The sequence below is a fragment of the Neoarius graeffei genome, chromosome 25, assembly GCF_027579695.1.
Source record: "Neoarius graeffei isolate fNeoGra1 chromosome 25, fNeoGra1.pri, whole genome shotgun sequence".
NCBI classification, from domain to species: domain Eukaryota; kingdom Metazoa; phylum Chordata; class Actinopteri; order Siluriformes; family Ariidae; genus Neoarius; species Neoarius graeffei.
The window spans coordinates 37,279,727-37,299,691 of record NC_083593.1 but is presented as its reverse complement, the minus strand read 5'-3'; the positions used below and the strand labels follow the sequence as shown (position 1 = coordinate 37,299,691).

The window sequence follows — 19,965 nt, the reverse complement described above, 5'->3', positions numbered from 1 at the left end:
TCTGAGGGTTGAGGTCAACACTGACAATCATGGAAACAATATAATCCACCCACAATCAGCAATAAAAACAACGTTTATTATTCCACCCTGTATTACAGATCATTTTTATCTGAAATGAGTCAGAAAGTCTAACCACAGCTACTCACATTTCTGGCCTGCATGCTTCAGGCTCTGGGTTCCTGTGGCCAGCACGTACATAACTCACAACTTCATTTGATGTTTTCAAGTCAGGGTAGGGTATAGTGCCTAAAAGATATTAATGAAGGGTTCAAATCTCCACATGTTAATATTAGCTTTTTTTTTATAAGCTTCATGTTTTATATCAGCCAACATTCTTTTAGATTTCTATTCCTTCCACATACCAAATGTTTGCATCTCCCAGATTATGATTCCAAAAGCCCAGACATCTCCTTTAAATCCGTAGAAGTCATGTTTGAAATATTCTGGAGGATACCATCTAAAGGGAACTCGCTTCTGTATGAAGATACAAGAGTCTGAATAAACCATGTTGAAAAAGCATGTTGAGGTTAGTTATGCTAATTTACTAATTTATTAACTCCTTATATTTAATATTCCTCGTATATAGGAGAAGCCATGACCTAATGGTTAGAGCTTTGGGACCAAAAGGTCGCAGGTTTGACTCCCTGGACCAGCAGAAATGGCTGAAGTGCCCTTGAGCAAGGCTCCTAACCCCCAACTGCTCCCCAGGCTGCTCTGGGTATGTTGTACGTTGCTCTGGCTAAGAGCATCTGCTAAATGCATGTAATGTAATGTAATATTTCATTATTATCTTAACCTGCTTTCTTTGATTATGCCAAATTAGACTAGCATCAATTGCAGTAGCTAATAATCGGCTAGGTCGCACATCAAATCTTAACTAATTGGTAAATACTGGTTATTTACAGGATATGTTACTTCTGATTAATTTATTCATAAACTACATACAGTTGCAATCAGAAGTTTACATGCACGCATCATGGGCATGAATATCATGGCAATTTGGGACTTTCATTGATTTATTTGAACTGTTCTTTTTCTGTAGCAGAATACAACATACACCTTTAATAGGAAAAATAAAACGAATTTGGTGCAAGGTTTTGATTTATTTTGTGTTTACTGAACTCAGAAAGTTTCAAAAGTATACATACAGGGTTAAAAATATTCTACCACACTTTCTCCCAGTGTGGTCGCTACATATTTCAGTTCTCCCCCTTGCACAAGGTCTAAAATATGCTTCCTGTGAAACAGCTCTGCCACTGCATTTTTGTTACCTGTTACTTATGCAATGTTAGAGCTCTGGAAGCGAGTGCTAACTGCCCTCTTCCGCATTCATGAGGACCATCCCTGGCTGGCTAACATCACTCTAATCCACAGGGAAGACCAGAGAGCCGTTCTTCCTCAAATATGAACTTTGGTTTATTAAAAGCATGCAATGTACAGTACCTTGCAAAAGTATTCATCTCCCTTGGCGTTTGTCCTGTTTTGTCGTATTACAAGCTGGAATTAAAATGGGTTTTTGGAGGGTTAGCACCATTTGATTTACACAACATGCCTTCCACTTTAAAGGTGCACATTGCTGTTTTATTGTGACATAAATAATAATTAAGATGAAAAAACAGAAACCTGGAGTGTGTATAGGTATTCACCCCCTTTTGTATGAAACCCCTAAATAAGAGCTGGTCCAAACAATTCACTTCATAAGTCACATAATTAGTTGATTAAGATCCACCTGTGTGCAATCAAAGTGTCACATGATGCCTATATAAATCAACCTGTTCTGGAAGGACCCTGACTCTGCAACGCTACTAAGCAAGCAACATGAGAACCAAGGCGCCTCCAAACAGGTCAGAGATAAAGTTGTGGAGAAGTATAGATCAGGGTTGGGTTATAAAAAATATCCCAAACTTTGAATATCCCATGGAGCCCCATTAAATCCATTATAGAAAAATGGAAAGAACATGGCACCACTACAAACCTGACAAGAGAAGGCCGCCCACCAAAACTCACAGACCGGGCAAGGAGGGCATTAATCAGAGCTGCAACAAAGACACCAAAGATAACACTGAAGGAGCTGCAAAGATCCACAGTGGAGATGGCAGTATCTGTCCATTGGACCACTTTAAGCCATAAACTCCACAGAGTGGGGCTTTATGGAAGAGTGGCCAGAAAAAGTCATTGCTTAAAAAAATCACATTTGGAGTTTGCCCAACAGCATGTGGCAGACTCTCTAAACACATGGAAGAAGATTCTCTGGTCAAATGAGACAAAAATTGAACTTTTTGGCCATCATGGGAACTGCCATGTGTGGCGCAAACCCAACACCCTGAGAACACCATCCCTATAATGAAGCATGGTGGTGGCAGCATCATGCTGTGGGGATGTTTTTCATCTGCAGGGACAGGAAAGCTGGTCAGGCCTGAAGGAAAGATGGATCGCACTAAATACAGGGCGATTCTGGAGGAAAACTTGTTTGAGTCAGCCAGAGGTTTGAAACTGGGACGAAGGTTCACATTCCAGTAGGACAATGACCCTAAAGATACTGCTAAAGCTACATTGGAGTGCTTTCAACGAAAACCTTTAAATGTCTTGGAGTGGCCTAGTCAAAGCCCAGACCTCTGTAGGGGGCTGCCATGCCATAGCAATTGTACCCACAATTCCCTGCTTCACTTTATGGTCCATCTTCTCCCCTTTCACTGTTACAGCATTGAACACAACAATCCCTGTACTCGATGCCATGTTCTATCTCTGCCCATTTTTCTCACACTCACTGTAATGGTATTGGATACAAAGATGATACCGGATACCAAATACAGTGACGACACGACTGTGCTTTAAAACCCACGGTGGAATCGAAATTCTTTCTCTCTGGTGGTGGATCCCCACGCGTGAAAGAGACATCATTGCATCTGTGCTGAAGAAGAACAAAGAACGAGCTATTGATACCAGACCTTTAGACAAAGTTCAATGTATTTGATCTTCACATAGTTGTAATAATAACTGAACCGGTTAGTTACTGCAGCCCACACAGTATTTTAAAAGAGAAAAGGCGGCCGGATCCCTTTTCCCTTTCGCAATGTCGACAAACTACAAGCAAGATTCCTTCAAGATCATCGGATGACCGATGGGACACCGAAGATCTTCAGCTGACGAGCTGTAAAAGCAAAAGGCTGGTATCTGGGCAATTGTTAGTCTTAGCTGTGGCTAGTTAATGCGAAGACTGTTGTTTATTTGAATTCATTCATGGTTTAAATGTACACATTTTGATTCACATGAAAGTCAGTCTTAGACCGCGTGTTGTTTGATTTGCTTTGTTTATTATTCATATTAGTTAGATCTTGCATGCGCTCTCTCTCTCTCTCTCTCTCTCTTTTTAACTCCCTCCATCGCACTACACCCCTCAACATTGGGATTTCAGGAGTAGCTAAGGGTTGGGTAGAAGTTTGGGTTTAAGGCCTAGTTGAGACTAGCGCTTACGTTACAGATCCTTTGTTACTCTCCGTCGTGCGCTCTCCTTGTTGCCTATCCCCCTTTAGGCGGTGCCTAGCACAAAGGCTCGCGCACTACATTCACATACCACACCTATCTCTCACCCGCGCGCCGCACACAGCCTCGTTCCCTCACTCCCCTCCCCCTTGTCGTGCACCTGTGCACACTCTCTCTCCTCTCTCCTAGCTCCTCCTCATCTCGTTAGTGTGCAGCTGTGCACACGCACGCACACACCTACACTCACACACACACTCTCACACAGACACACATAAACACGTGATTTCCCTCTCACATTTTAACATTCACTCGCCCCTACACTGTAACACTTGCATATAGCCCATTACTTCTGATCACCATTAGTGCCTTGGTTATCATCATATTCACTGCTGATTTCTTACTCTGTTTACTGCTGGTTATCCTGTTTACTGCTGGTTATTATTCTACTTACTACTGACTATTGCTTTATACACTACTGATTATTACTTGTATACACTGTATCACCATTTATATTGAATTATTCCTTGGCTGCTATTGTTGCTATATCTGATCAGTATTAGTTTGCTAATTCGTGTCAGCTATTTCAATAAATGGTACCTTTGGAATAAACTGTGTCCTGTCTATTGCTACAACATTCACTGAGTGCCAACCTCTGCCAACAAGTATTCTAATTGCCTTCACCCATTTGGTTGTTATATGAATGTTATAGATCGAGAGTAAATGTATTACATTAAAGCTACAATATAAAATATAAAGCTATAGCAGCATCACCACTAGGTTATTCCATTGATTTTAATAGTTTAGCTATAAACTATTAGACACTCGAATTAATGATTAATGAATTTATGAGACTGATCCCTTTTTACATGAGACTGATTCGATAAGCCTATTGCACCTACACCTCAATCCAATTGAGAATCTGTGGTATAACTTGAAGTGGTTTTGCCTTGAGGAATGGGCAAAAATCCCAGTGGCTAGATGTGCTAAGCTAATAGAGACATACCCCAGGAGACTTGCAGCTGTAAATGTAGCAAAAGGTGGCTCTATAAAGTATTGACTTGGGGGGGGGAGAATACCTATGCACACTCCAGATTTCTGTTTTTTTCATCTTAATAAAATTTGGAGTTTGCCCAACAGCATGTGGCAGACTCTCCAAACACATGTAAGAAGATTCCAGTGTGCACCTTTAAAGTGGTAGGCATGTTGTGTAAATCAAATGGTGCTAACCCCCCCAAAATCCATTTTAATTCCAGCTTGTAACGCCACCAAACAGGACAAACACCAAGGGGGGGATGAATACTTTTGCAAGGCACTGTAATATGATAGTTCTCACATGAGGATTCTGATATTGGGTACATTGGAAGTATTATGAGTTTGATGAGTAAATATTTTATACAGTATATACAAATGACAATGTCCCAAATTTCCCCCAATCTTCTTTAAAAGACTTTGCCTCACTAACTAGCACATTTAGACGAGTGAACAACAAGAAAAGCCTAAAAGAATTTTAAAACTTATGATAAATGTCAGACATAAATTATTGTTGTTGTTGTTGTTGTTTATGAATTGCATCTCTGTCATCCTTATTTCCATGTTTCTATTTGAACTGTGTCTTTTCAAATTAACCTATGTTGTGTTGAAATCAAAAAGCACCATTACTGCCCTTAAACTCGAGAAAGCTAAAAGTCTTACATTGTCAGTCATCTTGCAGTTTCCAGAGAGGCCCTGCTTCCTCGTTATGTCTCTGGCCAGTCCGAATTCAGCCACTTTTACTTCATGGGGAAATCTGTGCACCATGATATTCCTCAGTGCCAGATCACAATGCAGTATCTGATGATCACATAAGTCAATGTATCATACTATAATGAGTTATGTAGCTTGAAGAAAATACAGATGGAGCTCAAGTAAGTCACAAGTACCATTTTGGAGTGCAGATGGTCCATGGCCTGTGCTATGTGGTAAAGTGCAATGGTGAAGAGGTGCTGGAGGTTTTCATCTTTGCACAGACTTTCTTTATTCATTTTAAGGAAGGTGCGTAGGCTGCCATGTTCTACATCTTCCATAATTAACATATAGGGCACTTTTGACACAAAGACAAACAATATTTCTGCAGGTTTTTTTTCCCCAGATATATGTAGTAACAGAGCAAGCACAGGAGTATGTACTGATCTGAGCAGAGATAAACAGTTATTGCAGGACAATATACTGAAAATGAATCCTTTCAATTACTTTTCATTCATCACAATACAGTTTTCGACACTAAGGAAATACACCATGGGAGAATGTTGGGGGTTTTTTTTGTTTGTTTTTTTAAAGAGTAGATATGATTTAACTGGTGATTGCTAATTTTGCTGATAGTTTTACAGGTTGTTGTTGTTGTTGTTGTTTTGCATTGGCACTTTGCAGTGGGAAAAAATGTATTTGTTTTTTATGTATGCAAAACAGGTTTGTCTAAATAAATATGCATTAATTTGCATGCTTAATGAAAGAGCAAATCTAGTCATTTGATACTGTTAGAATTAAAATATTTTATTGTGAAGACACTCACGTGAAAGACAGAAATTTTGAAAAATTATTTTTTTTAATTGTTTCATCAAGAAAGTATCATGTGCTGTTTATGAAAAACCCACAAAACTATTTTATGACATTTTTGTATAAAATCTAAAGTAAATCCAACAGTAATCACCATTTTGAGAAATTACTTTGTAATTTCCTTCTAAGGAACTTGCATGTAAAAATTCAACAATACAGAATATATATAAATTTCTCAAAATGGTGATTACTGCTGGATTTATTTTAGATTTTATACAAAAAAAAAGTCATAAAATAGTTTTGTGGGTTTTTCATAAACAGTGCATGATACTTTCTTGATGAAACAATAAAGAAAAATCATTTTTCAAAATTGTCTTTTAGGCCCACTTTACACGGGGACGGTATAAAACAAAAACGCAAAAGTCCGTTTTCGTTCTCACTTTTTTCCGCGTCTATACGACTGTTTTCAAGGAGGAAATCTGCGTCTATACGGTGACGCATAAATGTCTCCGCTATGTCTGCACGCATGCGCAACGTCTTCTGTCTTGTCTGATCTGCACATCTGCGCTGCTGTTCTGTCAAGTTATCCTACCAAGCCTACTACGCATGCGCGAAATCCAGGAGGGTAGGAAAATTCAACAGTAGTTTTGTCCCACTGATCAGCTGGGCTGATAGAAAATCGGTGAGAATTTCACACATTTGCCGATTTTTATGTTTTGTGCGTATTGGTCGAGTCTTTGGCCGAGTCAAATAATTTGTAATGACTTGTTTTGAATAATAAAACGGTCTGTATGAGAACTTGCTAGGATAACTTTACAGAACACCGGTCCGGCTGAGGTACTGTAGTGCTCAAGGGAGGAGCAGGAGCAAACCGAAACTCTTTTAATCTGCCTTTATTAAGTAACACTCACTCTTGTTTCGGTGAAGAAGAGAAAAGGCAGTGTCCATCTCAGCAAAATAAACCCGTTCGGCTGCTAGTTTTGTTTTCAGTCTTGGGTTTATTTTTATTTTTTATTTTTTTTGTTTATTTAGTAAACCAATGTATATACATGATATAATAAATACAATATGGAAAATATACACTAGTTGTACATGGATAACGCAAGAAAGTTTAAAACTTATTTCCATTGCGGTCCATATGAATGATGACATGATGGCGGGTAAATACTAATTATACATTAATCACATATAATTATCACATATACATATTAAATTAATTAATACTGAGTATGTATGAAAATTTATTTTAAAAAAATGGTTTCACGAGCGGCTTGAATAGGCGGCACACGCGTGTGCGTGTAACTTGGCGACACCAAACTGAGGGGAGCTCCAGCCGGGCGGGTGAGCAGGAAAACACATCTACTGCATTAAAACACAGAGCAGCTTGAAGGTCCGTTAGATCGATTTAATCAGACATGCTCTTACTTTTTTACTTACTTTCTTACTTCCCGGGCTGGCATGTGCAGTATATGACATATGTATGACGTAAACGCGTACCTGACGTGAGCAGATCCGAGCAGAGTTTCGCGTATTGGGTAGTTTAGACGGATATGCAACGGGGGCCGTTTTTAACTTATCCACTCTGGAAGGCGTTTTCAATTTTATCCGTTTTTCAGCCTCGGAAACGCCGTCCCCGTGTAAACGAAAGGCACTTCTGATAAAATATTTAGTCGTTTTTACCCGACAGCGTCCTCGTGTAAACGGGCCCTTATATATATTTCAAATGTGGTTTAATATGCTTTTATTCTAGGTAGTGTAGTTTATAAAGGAAATGGGCCTTTATCTCATAATGACACTACAGTATATAAAATATAATACAGTACTGTACAAAAGTCTTAGGCACCTTATTTTTTTTGGATAAACTTTGTTATATATATGTTATTTACCAGCTGGGAGATCTGTATACTGACCGAGGCCCTCTGAGCCGAGGTCACAGTATTTCACCATACGGACCGACCTTAAGCTGGTAAATAATATATATATTTTTTCTTTACCAAATTCTAACAGAAAACGAGAGCGCCCGAAAGGGAAAACCGAGCTGAGCCGCCATTTTGAATCCTCATTCACGGCTGCAATGCAAATTGCTTCCTCCTCGGTATACAAGTGCACTTCCATGGCAGGAAAAAAACTACATTTTGCCGCCTATGTAGTCCCCTATTTATACAAAATTGAGTCATTCAGGATTCAGCCATGTTTTTGCTCGACGTTAGCAACAGTTACAGGTTTTTAGCTTTCTCCTGAAATGTTTTCTCTTATTTCTTCTTCCTCAGGGTAGTAAAACTCGCTTTCGCTGTGAACACTGTCGTTATCGCTATCCATGATGTAAAACTAATGCTATTCTCCTGAGAAATGCGAAAATAAATGTTGACAAAAATTGCTACTATGTTTGTTGTTGTTGTGAACGAGCGAGTCGCCAGAGGTCCGTAACTGGGGTCCGTAACTGGGGTCCGTAGCGTAGGATACGGACCCGCTCGCCAGCCAATCAGAGCGCAGGATTTGATGGAAACCGCACCGTGAAAAAAAAATTAAGATTTTTATTTTATGACTTCTCGATTATCAAATCAGTACAAAACATTTTAAGTTTCCAAACATTATTGCCAGCAAAAAATTAAATGTGCCAGAAAAGTGTTTGTCAGTCAGTAAAGAAAGCAGCTCTTTGTAATATTTTTAAAGTAAACGTTTAATTTAAAGACAGCAAGGGTTATTCCCATCCTGAAGAAACCTACTCTAGGTCCTTCAAACATCAGCAAACACTGACCAGCATCCATTCCCTCTTTTCTTTCTAAAATCCTTGAACACACTGTCTACAATTAACTGTCACAACTCTCACAGAACAACTTCCAAGTCTGGCTTCGAAGCAGCACTTTCCACAGAGACTGCCCTTTCGGCTGTCGCTGAAAAGCTACATGCTGCTAGATCAGCCAAACTGTCGTCAGTCCTCATCCTCCTCAACCTTTGACACAGTCAACCACAAGACTTTCTTGTCCATCCTTATGAGTCATGGAATCCATGGCACAGCATGGCAATGGTTTGCTGGAAGGTCAGTCATATCAGGTGACATGGTCCACATCTGCTCAATGCAAACTCTCCATTGGTATCCCACAAGGCTCAGTACATGGTCCTCTTCTGTTCTCCCTCTGTACTGGATCTCTTGGTAAGGTAATATCATCACATGGGTTCTCATAGCCCTATGCTAGATGGATGATACTCAACTCATCCTCTTCTTCCCTTCCTCAGACACTCATGTTTCTACTCTCATCTCAGCATGTTTGGCAGACATCTCATCATGGGTGAAACTTAATCCCAGCAAAACTGAACTGTTGTTCATCCCAGCTGATTCATCCTCACATCAAGATCTTGTGATCTCCCTGGACAACTCTCTGATCTCATCTTTGGTCATGTGCATAACTAACCTTGGAGTAACTATGAACAATCAAGTGTCCTTTTCCTTTCACATTACTAATGTGTCACGCTCTTATCGATTTCTCCTTTACAACATCAAAAGGATTCATCCATTTCTATCCACACAGGTCACTCAGATCCCTTGTCATTTCAAGACCGGACTCCTGCAACTTGGTCCTGACAGGTTTGCCTGTGAGTGCCATTTGATCTCTGCAATTGATCCAGAAAGTTGCTGCATGACTCATTTTCAACCTTCCTGTTCTCACACACCACCCCATTGCTTTGTTCCCTCCACTGGCTTCCTGTAGCTGCTCACATCAAATAAAAAAAACAACAACAACTCATGCTTGCCTACAAAGCCAGAAATGGACCAGAACTCGTTTACCTCAAAGCACTTATCACACTCCACACTGCACCATGCACCCTCGGATCCTCTAAGCACTGTTCAACTGGTCCCACCATCTCACAAGGTACAAGGAAGGCATGAATCAAGACACCCAGGTGGTGGTATGAACTTCCCTTAGATGTCTGAACAGCTGAGTCACTAGCTGTCTTCAAATGACGTCTAAAGACATCTTCTTCCCGAAGTATTTGATTCATTTTTTACTTTCATTCAAAAAAAATCTTGGGTTTGGACTTGTTTGACTATATTACATCCTGAATAGAGGTTTTAGAGTGATGGTAATCTTAGTCCATGACCTACTGAACCAGTATCAGGATGTATTTATTGATAGAGACTTTAAAGCACTTATGTAAGTCGCTCTGGATAAGGGCGTCTACCAAATGTCATAATTGTAAATGTTAATTTCATTATTTTTGAAGGCACCTTTGCTCTACGGCATTTTTTGGTATGCGTCTAACACTTCTGCACAGTACTGTATGTCAGCAAACAAGCTTTTCTGGGTTATATGATAGGAGTTTAAACATTCTTCATAGTTGTCAGTGAACAAAAAGACTGACATCGGCATTTTTCTGTTGGGCTTTGATTCTTTTGTTACGATAGTTCAAGAAAAAACATGTCATCGATCCAAAAATCTGAAAAAGACGCAACCAAAATTGTCACTTTGACCTGCAGAGTCTTGCAGGTATGACAGAAAAGATGGCAGGAAAGCTCACATCATACCTTCTGTGATGTCCCAGTCTACAAGTTGTAGCAGATTCATGTGTGTGCTTAAATTCAGCATGATCATAACCTCCTTTTTGACATGATTGTGTTGAGCAGCTAAAACACAAAGAGCCAAAACGTACTAAACCACAAGCTTTTTGTTCAATCCAAGAAGTAATGCAAAGTATCAAAACCTTACCCTTTTTGTAGATCTTGCAGGTGAACATGGTGCGGCCTTTGATAGCACCACGTGTCATTTTTGTTTTATACAGCACTCCTTCTCTTCCTACTTTGATGAGCTGATACATAGAGAGATCAGCTTTGTTAAATGAGCGACTCTGCGAAATATAGTTTTAGAGCTTATCAACATTATGTCATCCTTCTTGTAGTGAAAATGTGTAGTCTTATATCCAGACAGATCTTACAGCTGACTTCATGCTCTGCAGTTTAAATTCAGAGGCTGAAATGGCATTTTGTTCCAGCTGGACTGTAATTATTTGTTCAGGCCCAGAGCTTTGCTTTACTAAAGGATCGGTTTCAGCAGATGGAACAGACATTGCCTGCCGCTGTGTGTCCTGCAGACTCCTAATTCTGCGCTTCAACGTCTTGTACCTAAAGGAGTTAAAAATGATGTTAAGCGGTGCGCATCTCAGATTCAACGGCTTTCAAAATATAGCAGTCTCTGTTCGTGTAGCTCAGGAACAAACTCACTGTTTCAACCACATTATAGCCATTATGGTGATCAGAAATATTGAAGCATATGTAGTTATGATGATGCAAAACAGCAAACTTTCTCCATCTGAAAATCAATTGTATAATAAAAATTATATATCGCACAGAATTCATTTACAATGTATGCCAGCATTTATTTTTCACTCCTTCACCACCCACTCCTACAGATTTACGTGCTAATGGATACACACAAAGCTGTAACTTCTTCATATCCTCTCTTACCATATGATATTTCACATCTCAAAGCATCTTTCTTTGTGCTGTTGTGTGTTGTTGCATAGGCGGGCGTTGTTGTTGTTGGTGGTGGTGGTGCTGAGTAGTTTGACGTCATGCCAGTATTCGGTCTTGATGTAGGGCTATACATCTGAAATAAAGAAAAAAAAGGCTAAAAATGTATCAATTTGATAATACATACTGTGTTCAATTCGGTGCGATACACTACATGTTCAAAAGTATATGGATACCTGACCATCACACCCATATGTGGTTCTTCCCCAAACTGTTGCCACAATGTTGAAAGCACACAACTGTCAACAATGTCTTTGTATGCTGTAGCATTAAGAATTCCTTTCACTGGAACCAAGAGGCCCAAACATATTCTAGCATGATAATGCCCCTGTGCACAAAGCAAAGTCCATGAAGACATGGTTTGCCAAGTTTGGAGTGGAAGGGCGGCACGGTGGTGTAGTGGTTAGCACTGTCACCTCACAGCAAGAAGGTTCTGGGTTTGAGCCCAGCAGCTGACAAGGGCCTTTCTGTGTGGAGTTTGCATGTTCTCCCCATGTCTGCATGGGTTTCCTCCAGTTTCCCAAAGACATGCAGATTAAGTACAATGGGGCCACTGCAAGCTGTAGTGGTTTCCCAGCCATAATGTATGTACATATATATCTTGCTATGGCAAAGCGAATAAAATTAAACTAAAATTAAAACCTCAAGTGGCTTGTACAGAGCCCTGACCTCAACCCTAGGGTGCATCAGTTGCCCTCACTTTCATAAAATCTGATGCATTTTTGTTTGGGTGTTCCTTTTCACCAATAAAGACATCCTGTAAAATTTTTTGACCATATTCAAAAGTCTAATGGTGGCACCATGAGGTTCATTTTTTGCCAAAAAACGCTTATTTTATGTTTTCGCATAAGGTTTGAATCACAATGTTGGACTCCATTTGTTGATTTCTTGTGACCCAGAGATCATGTTAAGAACCTTTGCAAGGGATTGAGAAGCATTAATGTGATTCATAATACATTTGTATTGTTTAAAAGTAGTTGAACAATGATTCAGTGAACAGCTAAAACTCAAACTGTGCTTGATAATATATTTAGAATATGTACTAAAAATGCGTATCTAAGATATTTGGTATACTCTATAAGGTGCCATAATGGTTCATGAAAAGTGATCGAAATTTTGTCATAAAAGTCATAAAATAGCAGCTTTTTCCATAACTTTGAGCTCCTGGTGCCACCATTAAACTTTTGAATTTTGTCAAAATATTTCACCCAGTGTGTTTTCTTACCAAAAGGAACATAAAAACAAAAATGCATCATGATCGGAGGAACTTTTCATTTTTAGGGGGCAACTGATGCACCCTACTCAACCCCACTGAATACCTTTGGGATGAACTGGACTGCTGAACGCGTGCCAGGCTTTCTAACCCGAAATCAATTGGCCGAATGAGCAAATTCCTACAACCGTGGCCCAAAATCTAGTGGAAAGCCTTTTCCAAAGAGTGGAGGTTATTATAACAGCAAGGAGGGACTAAATCTGTAATGGTATTTTCAAAAACACATAGTTTTGATGGTCAGGTGGTCATATAATGTACAGTACTAGTCAAATGTTTGGACACACCTTATAATTCAATATTTTTTCTTTATTTTTATTCATAAAGACACACCATATCTTAAAGTAATGATAGATGCCGTTTCTCTTTACTCAGTTGAGCGGTTCTTAACATAATATGGGTTACTACAGTTGTGAAATAGGGCTATTTACTGTATGTTTATTATTTACTATTTACTGTTTGATCTCAAACGCATTAAGAAGGCAAGAAATTGCACTAATTAACTTTTGACGAGGCACCTGTTAATTGAAAAGCATTCCAGGTGATGACCTCATAAAACTGGTTAATGTCAGTAGTGTGGAAAGTGTCATCAAGGTATTGTAAATGCTGGCTACTTTGAAAAGTCTAAATCATGAAACGTAGTTTGTTTGTTTGTTTGTTTACCACTTTTTTATTTACCAAATTATTTCATACATGTTCCATATGTTATTTCATAGCTTTGATGTCTTCAGTATTGTTTTAAATGGTGTACAAGGAGTCATCTCCCCACTCATGACGAACTCATGTTCGCAAGTAATTGCACATCGAACATGTTTCTTTAAAAGATCTTTGCGCTGTAGCCATGAGAATGATATTGATATGTTTTTTTGTCAAAGGCATTCTGAAAAATATATACACAGTACCAGCCAAAAGTTTGGACACCCCTACTCATTCATAGGGTTTTTTTGTATTTTGACTATTTTCTACAATGTAGAAAAATACTGATGACACCAAAACTATGAAATAACATCTGGAACAGATATGGAATTATGCGGTAAACAAAAAAATGTTGAAACCCCCAACAACAACAACAAAATGCTTCATATTTTAGATTCTTCAAGGTAGCCAGTGTTTGCCTTGATGACGCCTTACACACTATTGGCATTATCTTAACCAGCTTCATGAGTTAGTCACTTGGAATGCTTTTCAATTTAAGAGATCAAAAGTATTGGAATTTCTTGCCTTCTTAATGCATTTGAGATCAAACAGTAAATAATAATAATAAAAAAATACAGTAAATAGCCCTATTCCACAATTGTAGTAGACCATATTATGCCAAGAACCACTTAACTAAGTAAAGAGAAACATCCATCCATTGTTACTTTAAGACCTGAAGTGCCTTTTAATTAATAAAAATAAAGAGTAACCATTGGATTAGAAGATGCAGCCAAACTTTTGACTGGTACTGTAAGCTTTTGAAAGATATTTTGCTAAAACAGTGTTCGTTTCCCCTCTGTACAGCGCCTTTTGTACACCATATAGATAAGAGAGAAGAAAGCTACATCAGCTTACCAGTGAAGATCATCTCCAGCCTGTTATCATGCCCATTCATCATTTTATTTCATCGAGTTTCATTTCACAGTGCTATCTTTTTCTTAGGGGGAAAAAGGGGTGTTAGTTTCTTTTGCGATTTGAATCTGAATACTGAAGTGCACTATATGGAACATTCAATTCTATGCATGTCATCAAGACCCCATGTTGTTGTGGTTTCCTGTCAAAGCACGCACTTGACAAGTTTAAAGATCAAGTACAAAAGCAAGAAAAGTGTTCATTTAGACCTCATCTAAGCCAGATCCAAGCACTGAATACGGTGTGTATGAGGAAAATGGAAAAGCCAAAAATCAAAAACACAAATAGACGATGTGCATGAATGACATTCTGTAAAACTTTAACAAGGATAGTTCATCTAAAATAACTCAGTTTCACCCATGAAAAAAGGCATGGTCAGTTTTGCAGAAGAAAGGGTGTGTGGTCCCCCCCCCCCGTAAATAATGGTCTGTAATACTGAAACAGTTTAAAATAGTATGCTTGCAATGAAATATAATAACCTTCAAAATACCTTTCTTCAAAGCTGGGGGCCAATCTATTACTCTGCACATCATTAAAGCTACACTGCAAAAAAATAAAATAAAAAATAATCGACATCAGGGCGGCACAGTGGTGTAGTGGTTAGCGCTGTCGCCTCACAGCAAGAAGGTCCTGGGTTCGAGCCCCGGGGCCGGCGAGGGCCTTTCTGTGTGGAGTTTGCATGTTCTCCCCGTGTCCACGTGGGTTTCCTCCGGGTGCTCCGGTTTCCCCCACAGTCCAAAGACATGCAGGTTAGGTTAACTGGTGACTCTAAATTGACCGTAGATGTGAGTGTGAATGGTTGTCTGTGTCTATGTGTCAGCCCTGTGATGACCTGGCGACTTGTCCAGGGTGTACCCCGCCTTTCGCCCGTAGTCAGCTGGGATAGGCTACAGCTTGCCTGCGACCCTGTAGAAGGATAAAGCGGCTAGAGATAATGAGAGAGAGATAATCGACATCTTAGCAAAGGAAAATATCCTGAATATACTCAGATTTATTGAGTATTTCTTATTATAAAGCTTACATGAAAAGAAATATATGATTACTTAATCAATTTATATACAATTCTATTAATTTCAAGCTTGAAATAGTCTGGTTAGTTGTAATATTTTTGCTAATTTAAGCATTGGTTTAGAAAGAAGCAAAGTGATTTGCCAATAGAATTAAAACAAATTAACATTTGATTGAGAAATGTGAGTAGAAATGTCAAGAAATACTGTAGGTTCAATAGTCATAACAGGAAACGCTAGTTAGATTAAACTAGGTTCAAGGTATTTTCACATGATGTCATTTTTTGCAGTGTAGAAATCTTCTCCTGTCTTGACACGGACATCATAAATAGAATTAAAGTCAAGTAAAGACCATTAAAATCATCTGATGCTGGGATGTCCTACTGACTGGGTTGTTTTCTTCTTGGGTATTTCTCCATGCAGAAACATATTCAAACGAGTCATCAGGAGATGACATATCCCCCCCGGCCTCCACATGCAACCCCACTCCGAATTTTCCTAAGTTGAATTGGTTGCCATGAAAATATGGAAAAAACAAGTGTCGCCAGGCAAAACAAACCTCGCCCGACAGCACTTATTTTATACCTATATGTTGATAATGGTAATATTTCTCAATCATCAGTGGTCAGGTTATAGTCCTATGAAAATCCATGACTTTGAATGACTTTGAAATGTCAAATTCAAGGTCAAAGGTCATGGCGGCAACTGAAAGCCCATATGGGACTTCCTATATGTTGATAACGGTAAACATCTGGCTTTCATGAAACATTTTAAAGTTATAGCCATTTGAAAACCCATGACCTTCAGTTCGACCTTTCAAGGTCACTCAAGGTCAAAGATCATGGTGCCAAATGAAAGCCCATATGGCACTTCCTATAAGTTGATAATGGTAAACATCTGTCTACCATCAACCGTTTTCAAGTTACAGCCCTCTGAAAATCTGTGACCTTGAGTTTGACTTTTCAAGACCTTTCAAAAATCACAGAAATCCCAAGGTCAAATATCATGGTGCCAAATGAAAGGCCATATGGGAGTTCCTATATGCTCATAATAGTAAATATTTGTCTATCGGCAACCGTTTTTGAGTTATAGTTTCACCTTTGATCTAAAGGTGGGGCTATTAAATATTAGATCTCTTACATCTAAAGCGCTAATGGTTAATGAACTCATTACTGATCAGGAGTTTAATGTACTGTGTTTAACAGAAACATGGATTAAGCCAAATGAATATATAGCATTAAATGAAGCGAGTCCTCCTGGATACAGTTATATACACCAGCCTCGTCTAACTGGCAGAGGAGGAGGCGTCGCGGTTATTTATAACGATTATCTAGGTGTAACACACAAACTGGGTTATAAATTTAATACATTTGAAGTTCTTCATACTCATATAATGTATGTAGCCTCGAAAAATAAGTCTACCCAGTTAATTCCATTGCTTATTATTTACAGGCCCCCGGGACCATATTCTGAGTTTCATTCTGAATTTGCAGATTTTATCTCAGATCTGGTTATTTCCTTAGACAAAGCTTTAGTTGTCGGAGATTTTAATATTCACTTCGATAACCCAGAAGACCCTTTAAAAACAGTGTTTGTGTCCATCTTAGATTCAGTCGGGATTAAGCAGAATGTCATAGGACCGACCCATAATGGTGGTCACACCCTTGATCTAATACTAACATTCAGATTAAACGTAGACAATATAGTCATACTTCCACAGCCTGAAGTTATCTCAGATCATTGTCTCATCTCATTCAAAATATGTCTGAGTAATAATATATGCACCTCACCACGCTACTGTATTAAACGTACTTTCACGTCAACTACTGCACAGAGCTTTATAAATGATCTCCCAGAGTTATCAACTTTGATTGGGTCACTGTCAGCCCCTGCAGAACTTGATCAGGCAACTGAATGCTTAGAGTCAACATTCCACCATACTTTAGATAATGTAGCTCCTCTAAAAAGGAAAATGGTCAGAGACAAAAAAATTAGCACCCTGGTATAATGATGACACTCACACATTAAAACAGACCACTCGAAAATTGGAACGTAAATGGCGTCAAACAAAATTGGTAGTGTTCAAATTAGCTTGGAAGGAGAGCTTCCTGAAGTATAGAAAAGTTCTTAGTGCTGCTAGATCAACATATCTCTCCTCCCTAATAGAAGATAACAAAAATAATCCTAGATTCCTATTTAATACTGTAGCAAAATTAACCAGGAATAAGTCCACTATAGACACATGCACACCTGCAGTATGTAGTAGCAACGACTTCATGAATTTTTTTAATGACAAAATTGAGAATATCCGACAAAAAATTCAAACTACTAATTTAAGGTTAGACAATGAAAGTGACCTTGTAGTTAACAATATAACTGTATCAGATCATCAGCTAGAATGTTTTACTCCCCTAAAAGAAACTGAATTACTTTCATTAATCTCTACATCAAAAGCCTCAACTTGTGTACTAGATCCCTTACCGACACATCTATTCAAACAGATAATGCCTGGAGTAATTGAACCGCTTCTAAAAATAATAAATTCTTCTCTTACGATTGTCTATGCACCCAAATCCTTTAAACTAGCAGTTATCAAACCCCTGATTAAAAAACCTGACCTTGATCCCTGTCAGCTGTCCAATTATCGGCCAATATCAAACCTCCCCTTTATCTCCAAGATCCTTGAAAAAGCTGTGGCACAGCAGTTATGCTCATATTTACATAGGAATAACATCCATGAAATGTATCAGTCAGGATTTAGACCTCATCATAGCACAGAGACAGCACTGGTTAAAGTAGTAAACGACCTACTGTTGGCGTCTGATCAGGGCTGTGTCTCGCTACTTGTGTTGCTTGACCTTAGTGCAGCAGTTGATACCATTGATCATTCCATTCTTCTGGATAGACTAGAAAATGTTGTGGGAGTTAAGGGAATGGCCCTCTCCTGGCTCAGGTCTTATCTAACTGATCGTTATCAGTATGTTGATATAAATGGTGATATTTCTAGACGTACCGAGGTAAAGTTTGGTGTTCCACAAGGTTCTGTCTTGGGTCCACTGCTTTTTTCTCTATATATGTTACCTCTGGGCGATATTATTCGTAAACATTGTATTAGTTTCCACTGTTATGCTGATGACACACAGTTGTATGTCTCTGCAAAACCTGATGAGAGACACCAGCTTAATAGAATTGAGGAATGTGTTAAGGACATTAGACACTGGATGCTTATTAATTTCCTTCTGCTTAACTCTGACAAGACTGAAGTACTTGTACTAGGACCACATACAGCTAGAAGTAAGTTTTCTGATTACACAGTGACTCTGGATGGCCTTTCTGTTTCTTCACGTGCAGCAGTAAAAGACCTCGGAGTGATTATTGACCCCAGTCTTTCATTCAAAACTCACATTGATAACATCACCCAGATAGCTTTCTTTCATCTCAGAAATATTGCAAAGATAAGAAATTTAATGTCATTGCATGATGCAGAAAAACTAGTCCATGCTTTCGTTACCTCCAGGTTGGATTATTGTAATGCTTTACTGTCTGGATGTTCCAATAAGTGCATAAACAAGCTCCAGTTAGTTCAAAATGCAGCAGCAAGAGTCCTTACTAGAACTAGAAAATATGACCACATCACGCCTGTCTTATCCACACTGCATTGGCTCCCAATCAAATTTCGTATTGATTATAAAATACTACTATTGACCTTTAAAGCACTAAATGGTCTCGCACCACAGTACCTGAGTGAACTTCTGCTCCTCTATGACCCGCCACGCCTACTTAGATCAAAAGGTGCAGGCTATCTGCTGGTACCTCGTATAGTGAAGGCTACATCAGGGGGCAGAGCCTTTTCTTACAAAGCCCCACTGTTATGGAACAGCCTTCCAAGTAATGTTCGGGAATCAGACACAGTCTCAGCATTTAAGTCTAGGCTGAAAACATATCTGTTTAGTCAAGCCTTTTGTTAATGGTGTTTATGAGGTAAAGGAGTAGATCTGGAGGGTCCTCAGACATAGAGTGTTTTGGTAAACTGGGATGTATGGATGCTGTCAGTCCCCACTCGCTTGCTCACTCGAGTTTGTTGACGGTGTAGTGGCTGGCTGCTTTATGTCCCGGGGCTCCCTCATGCCTGTGTTACCTTCTGGCTCTCTCCTTTTAGTTATGCTGTCATAGTTAGTTGCCGGAGTCCCTGCTTGTACTCAGTGCAATATGTATACTGTTCCTACTTATTCAGGTGACATTGGGCATACCTAACCACCTGTGTTTTCTTTCCCTCCCCCCCACCCCAAATCTGTCCCTCTGAGTTACATGGAGTCAACAGGAAATCTTTTGGTGGAGACCTCGACTGGCTATCGTAGCCTGCAGGGAATCGGCCGTCAGACATTCTGTCGCATGTCCCAGACCCGGTGAAATGTAACTAAATTGTCTTGGCCAGCCCTAAGGGTCCCATCTGCATCTCATCATTGCTGAGGAGTGTGCTCCCATCACCCAATCAAGGATCCAGCCAAAGCAGGTCATGATATATTTTACCATATTAA

At 39.2% G+C, this 19,965-nt stretch overlaps 1 protein-coding gene across 3 annotated transcripts in view; it reads right to left on the bottom strand.

The window, feature by feature from the left end:
- The window catches only part of LOC132872980 (fibroblast growth factor receptor homolog 1-like), a 36,942-nt gene extending 22,231 nt beyond the window's left edge, over window positions 1-14,711 (bottom strand). For 2 of the 3 annotated variants that reach the window (XM_060908131.1, XM_060908129.1), the window contains exons 1-10: window positions 14,364-14,711; window positions 11,477-11,618; window positions 11,234-11,321; window positions 10,948-11,134; window positions 10,722-10,860; window positions 10,541-10,639; window positions 5,403-5,563; window positions 5,176-5,313; window positions 363-474; window positions 147-246 (exon numbers count right to left, since the gene is read on the bottom strand). In XM_060908131.1, the coding sequence (XP_060764114.1) occupies window positions 147-246; window positions 363-474; window positions 5,176-5,313; window positions 5,403-5,563; window positions 10,541-10,639; window positions 10,722-10,860; window positions 10,948-11,134; window positions 11,234-11,321; window positions 11,477-11,618 (1,166 nt within the window). In that variant the 5' untranslated portion in view covers window positions 14,364-14,711. The remainder of the gene's footprint in view (window positions 1-146; window positions 247-362; window positions 475-5,175; window positions 5,314-5,402; window positions 5,564-10,540; window positions 10,640-10,721; window positions 10,861-10,947; window positions 11,135-11,233; window positions 11,322-11,476; window positions 11,619-14,363) is intronic. The other variant, XM_060908130.1, reaches the window with a different exon arrangement.
- Window positions 14,712-19,965: the final 5,254 nt, after the last annotated feature.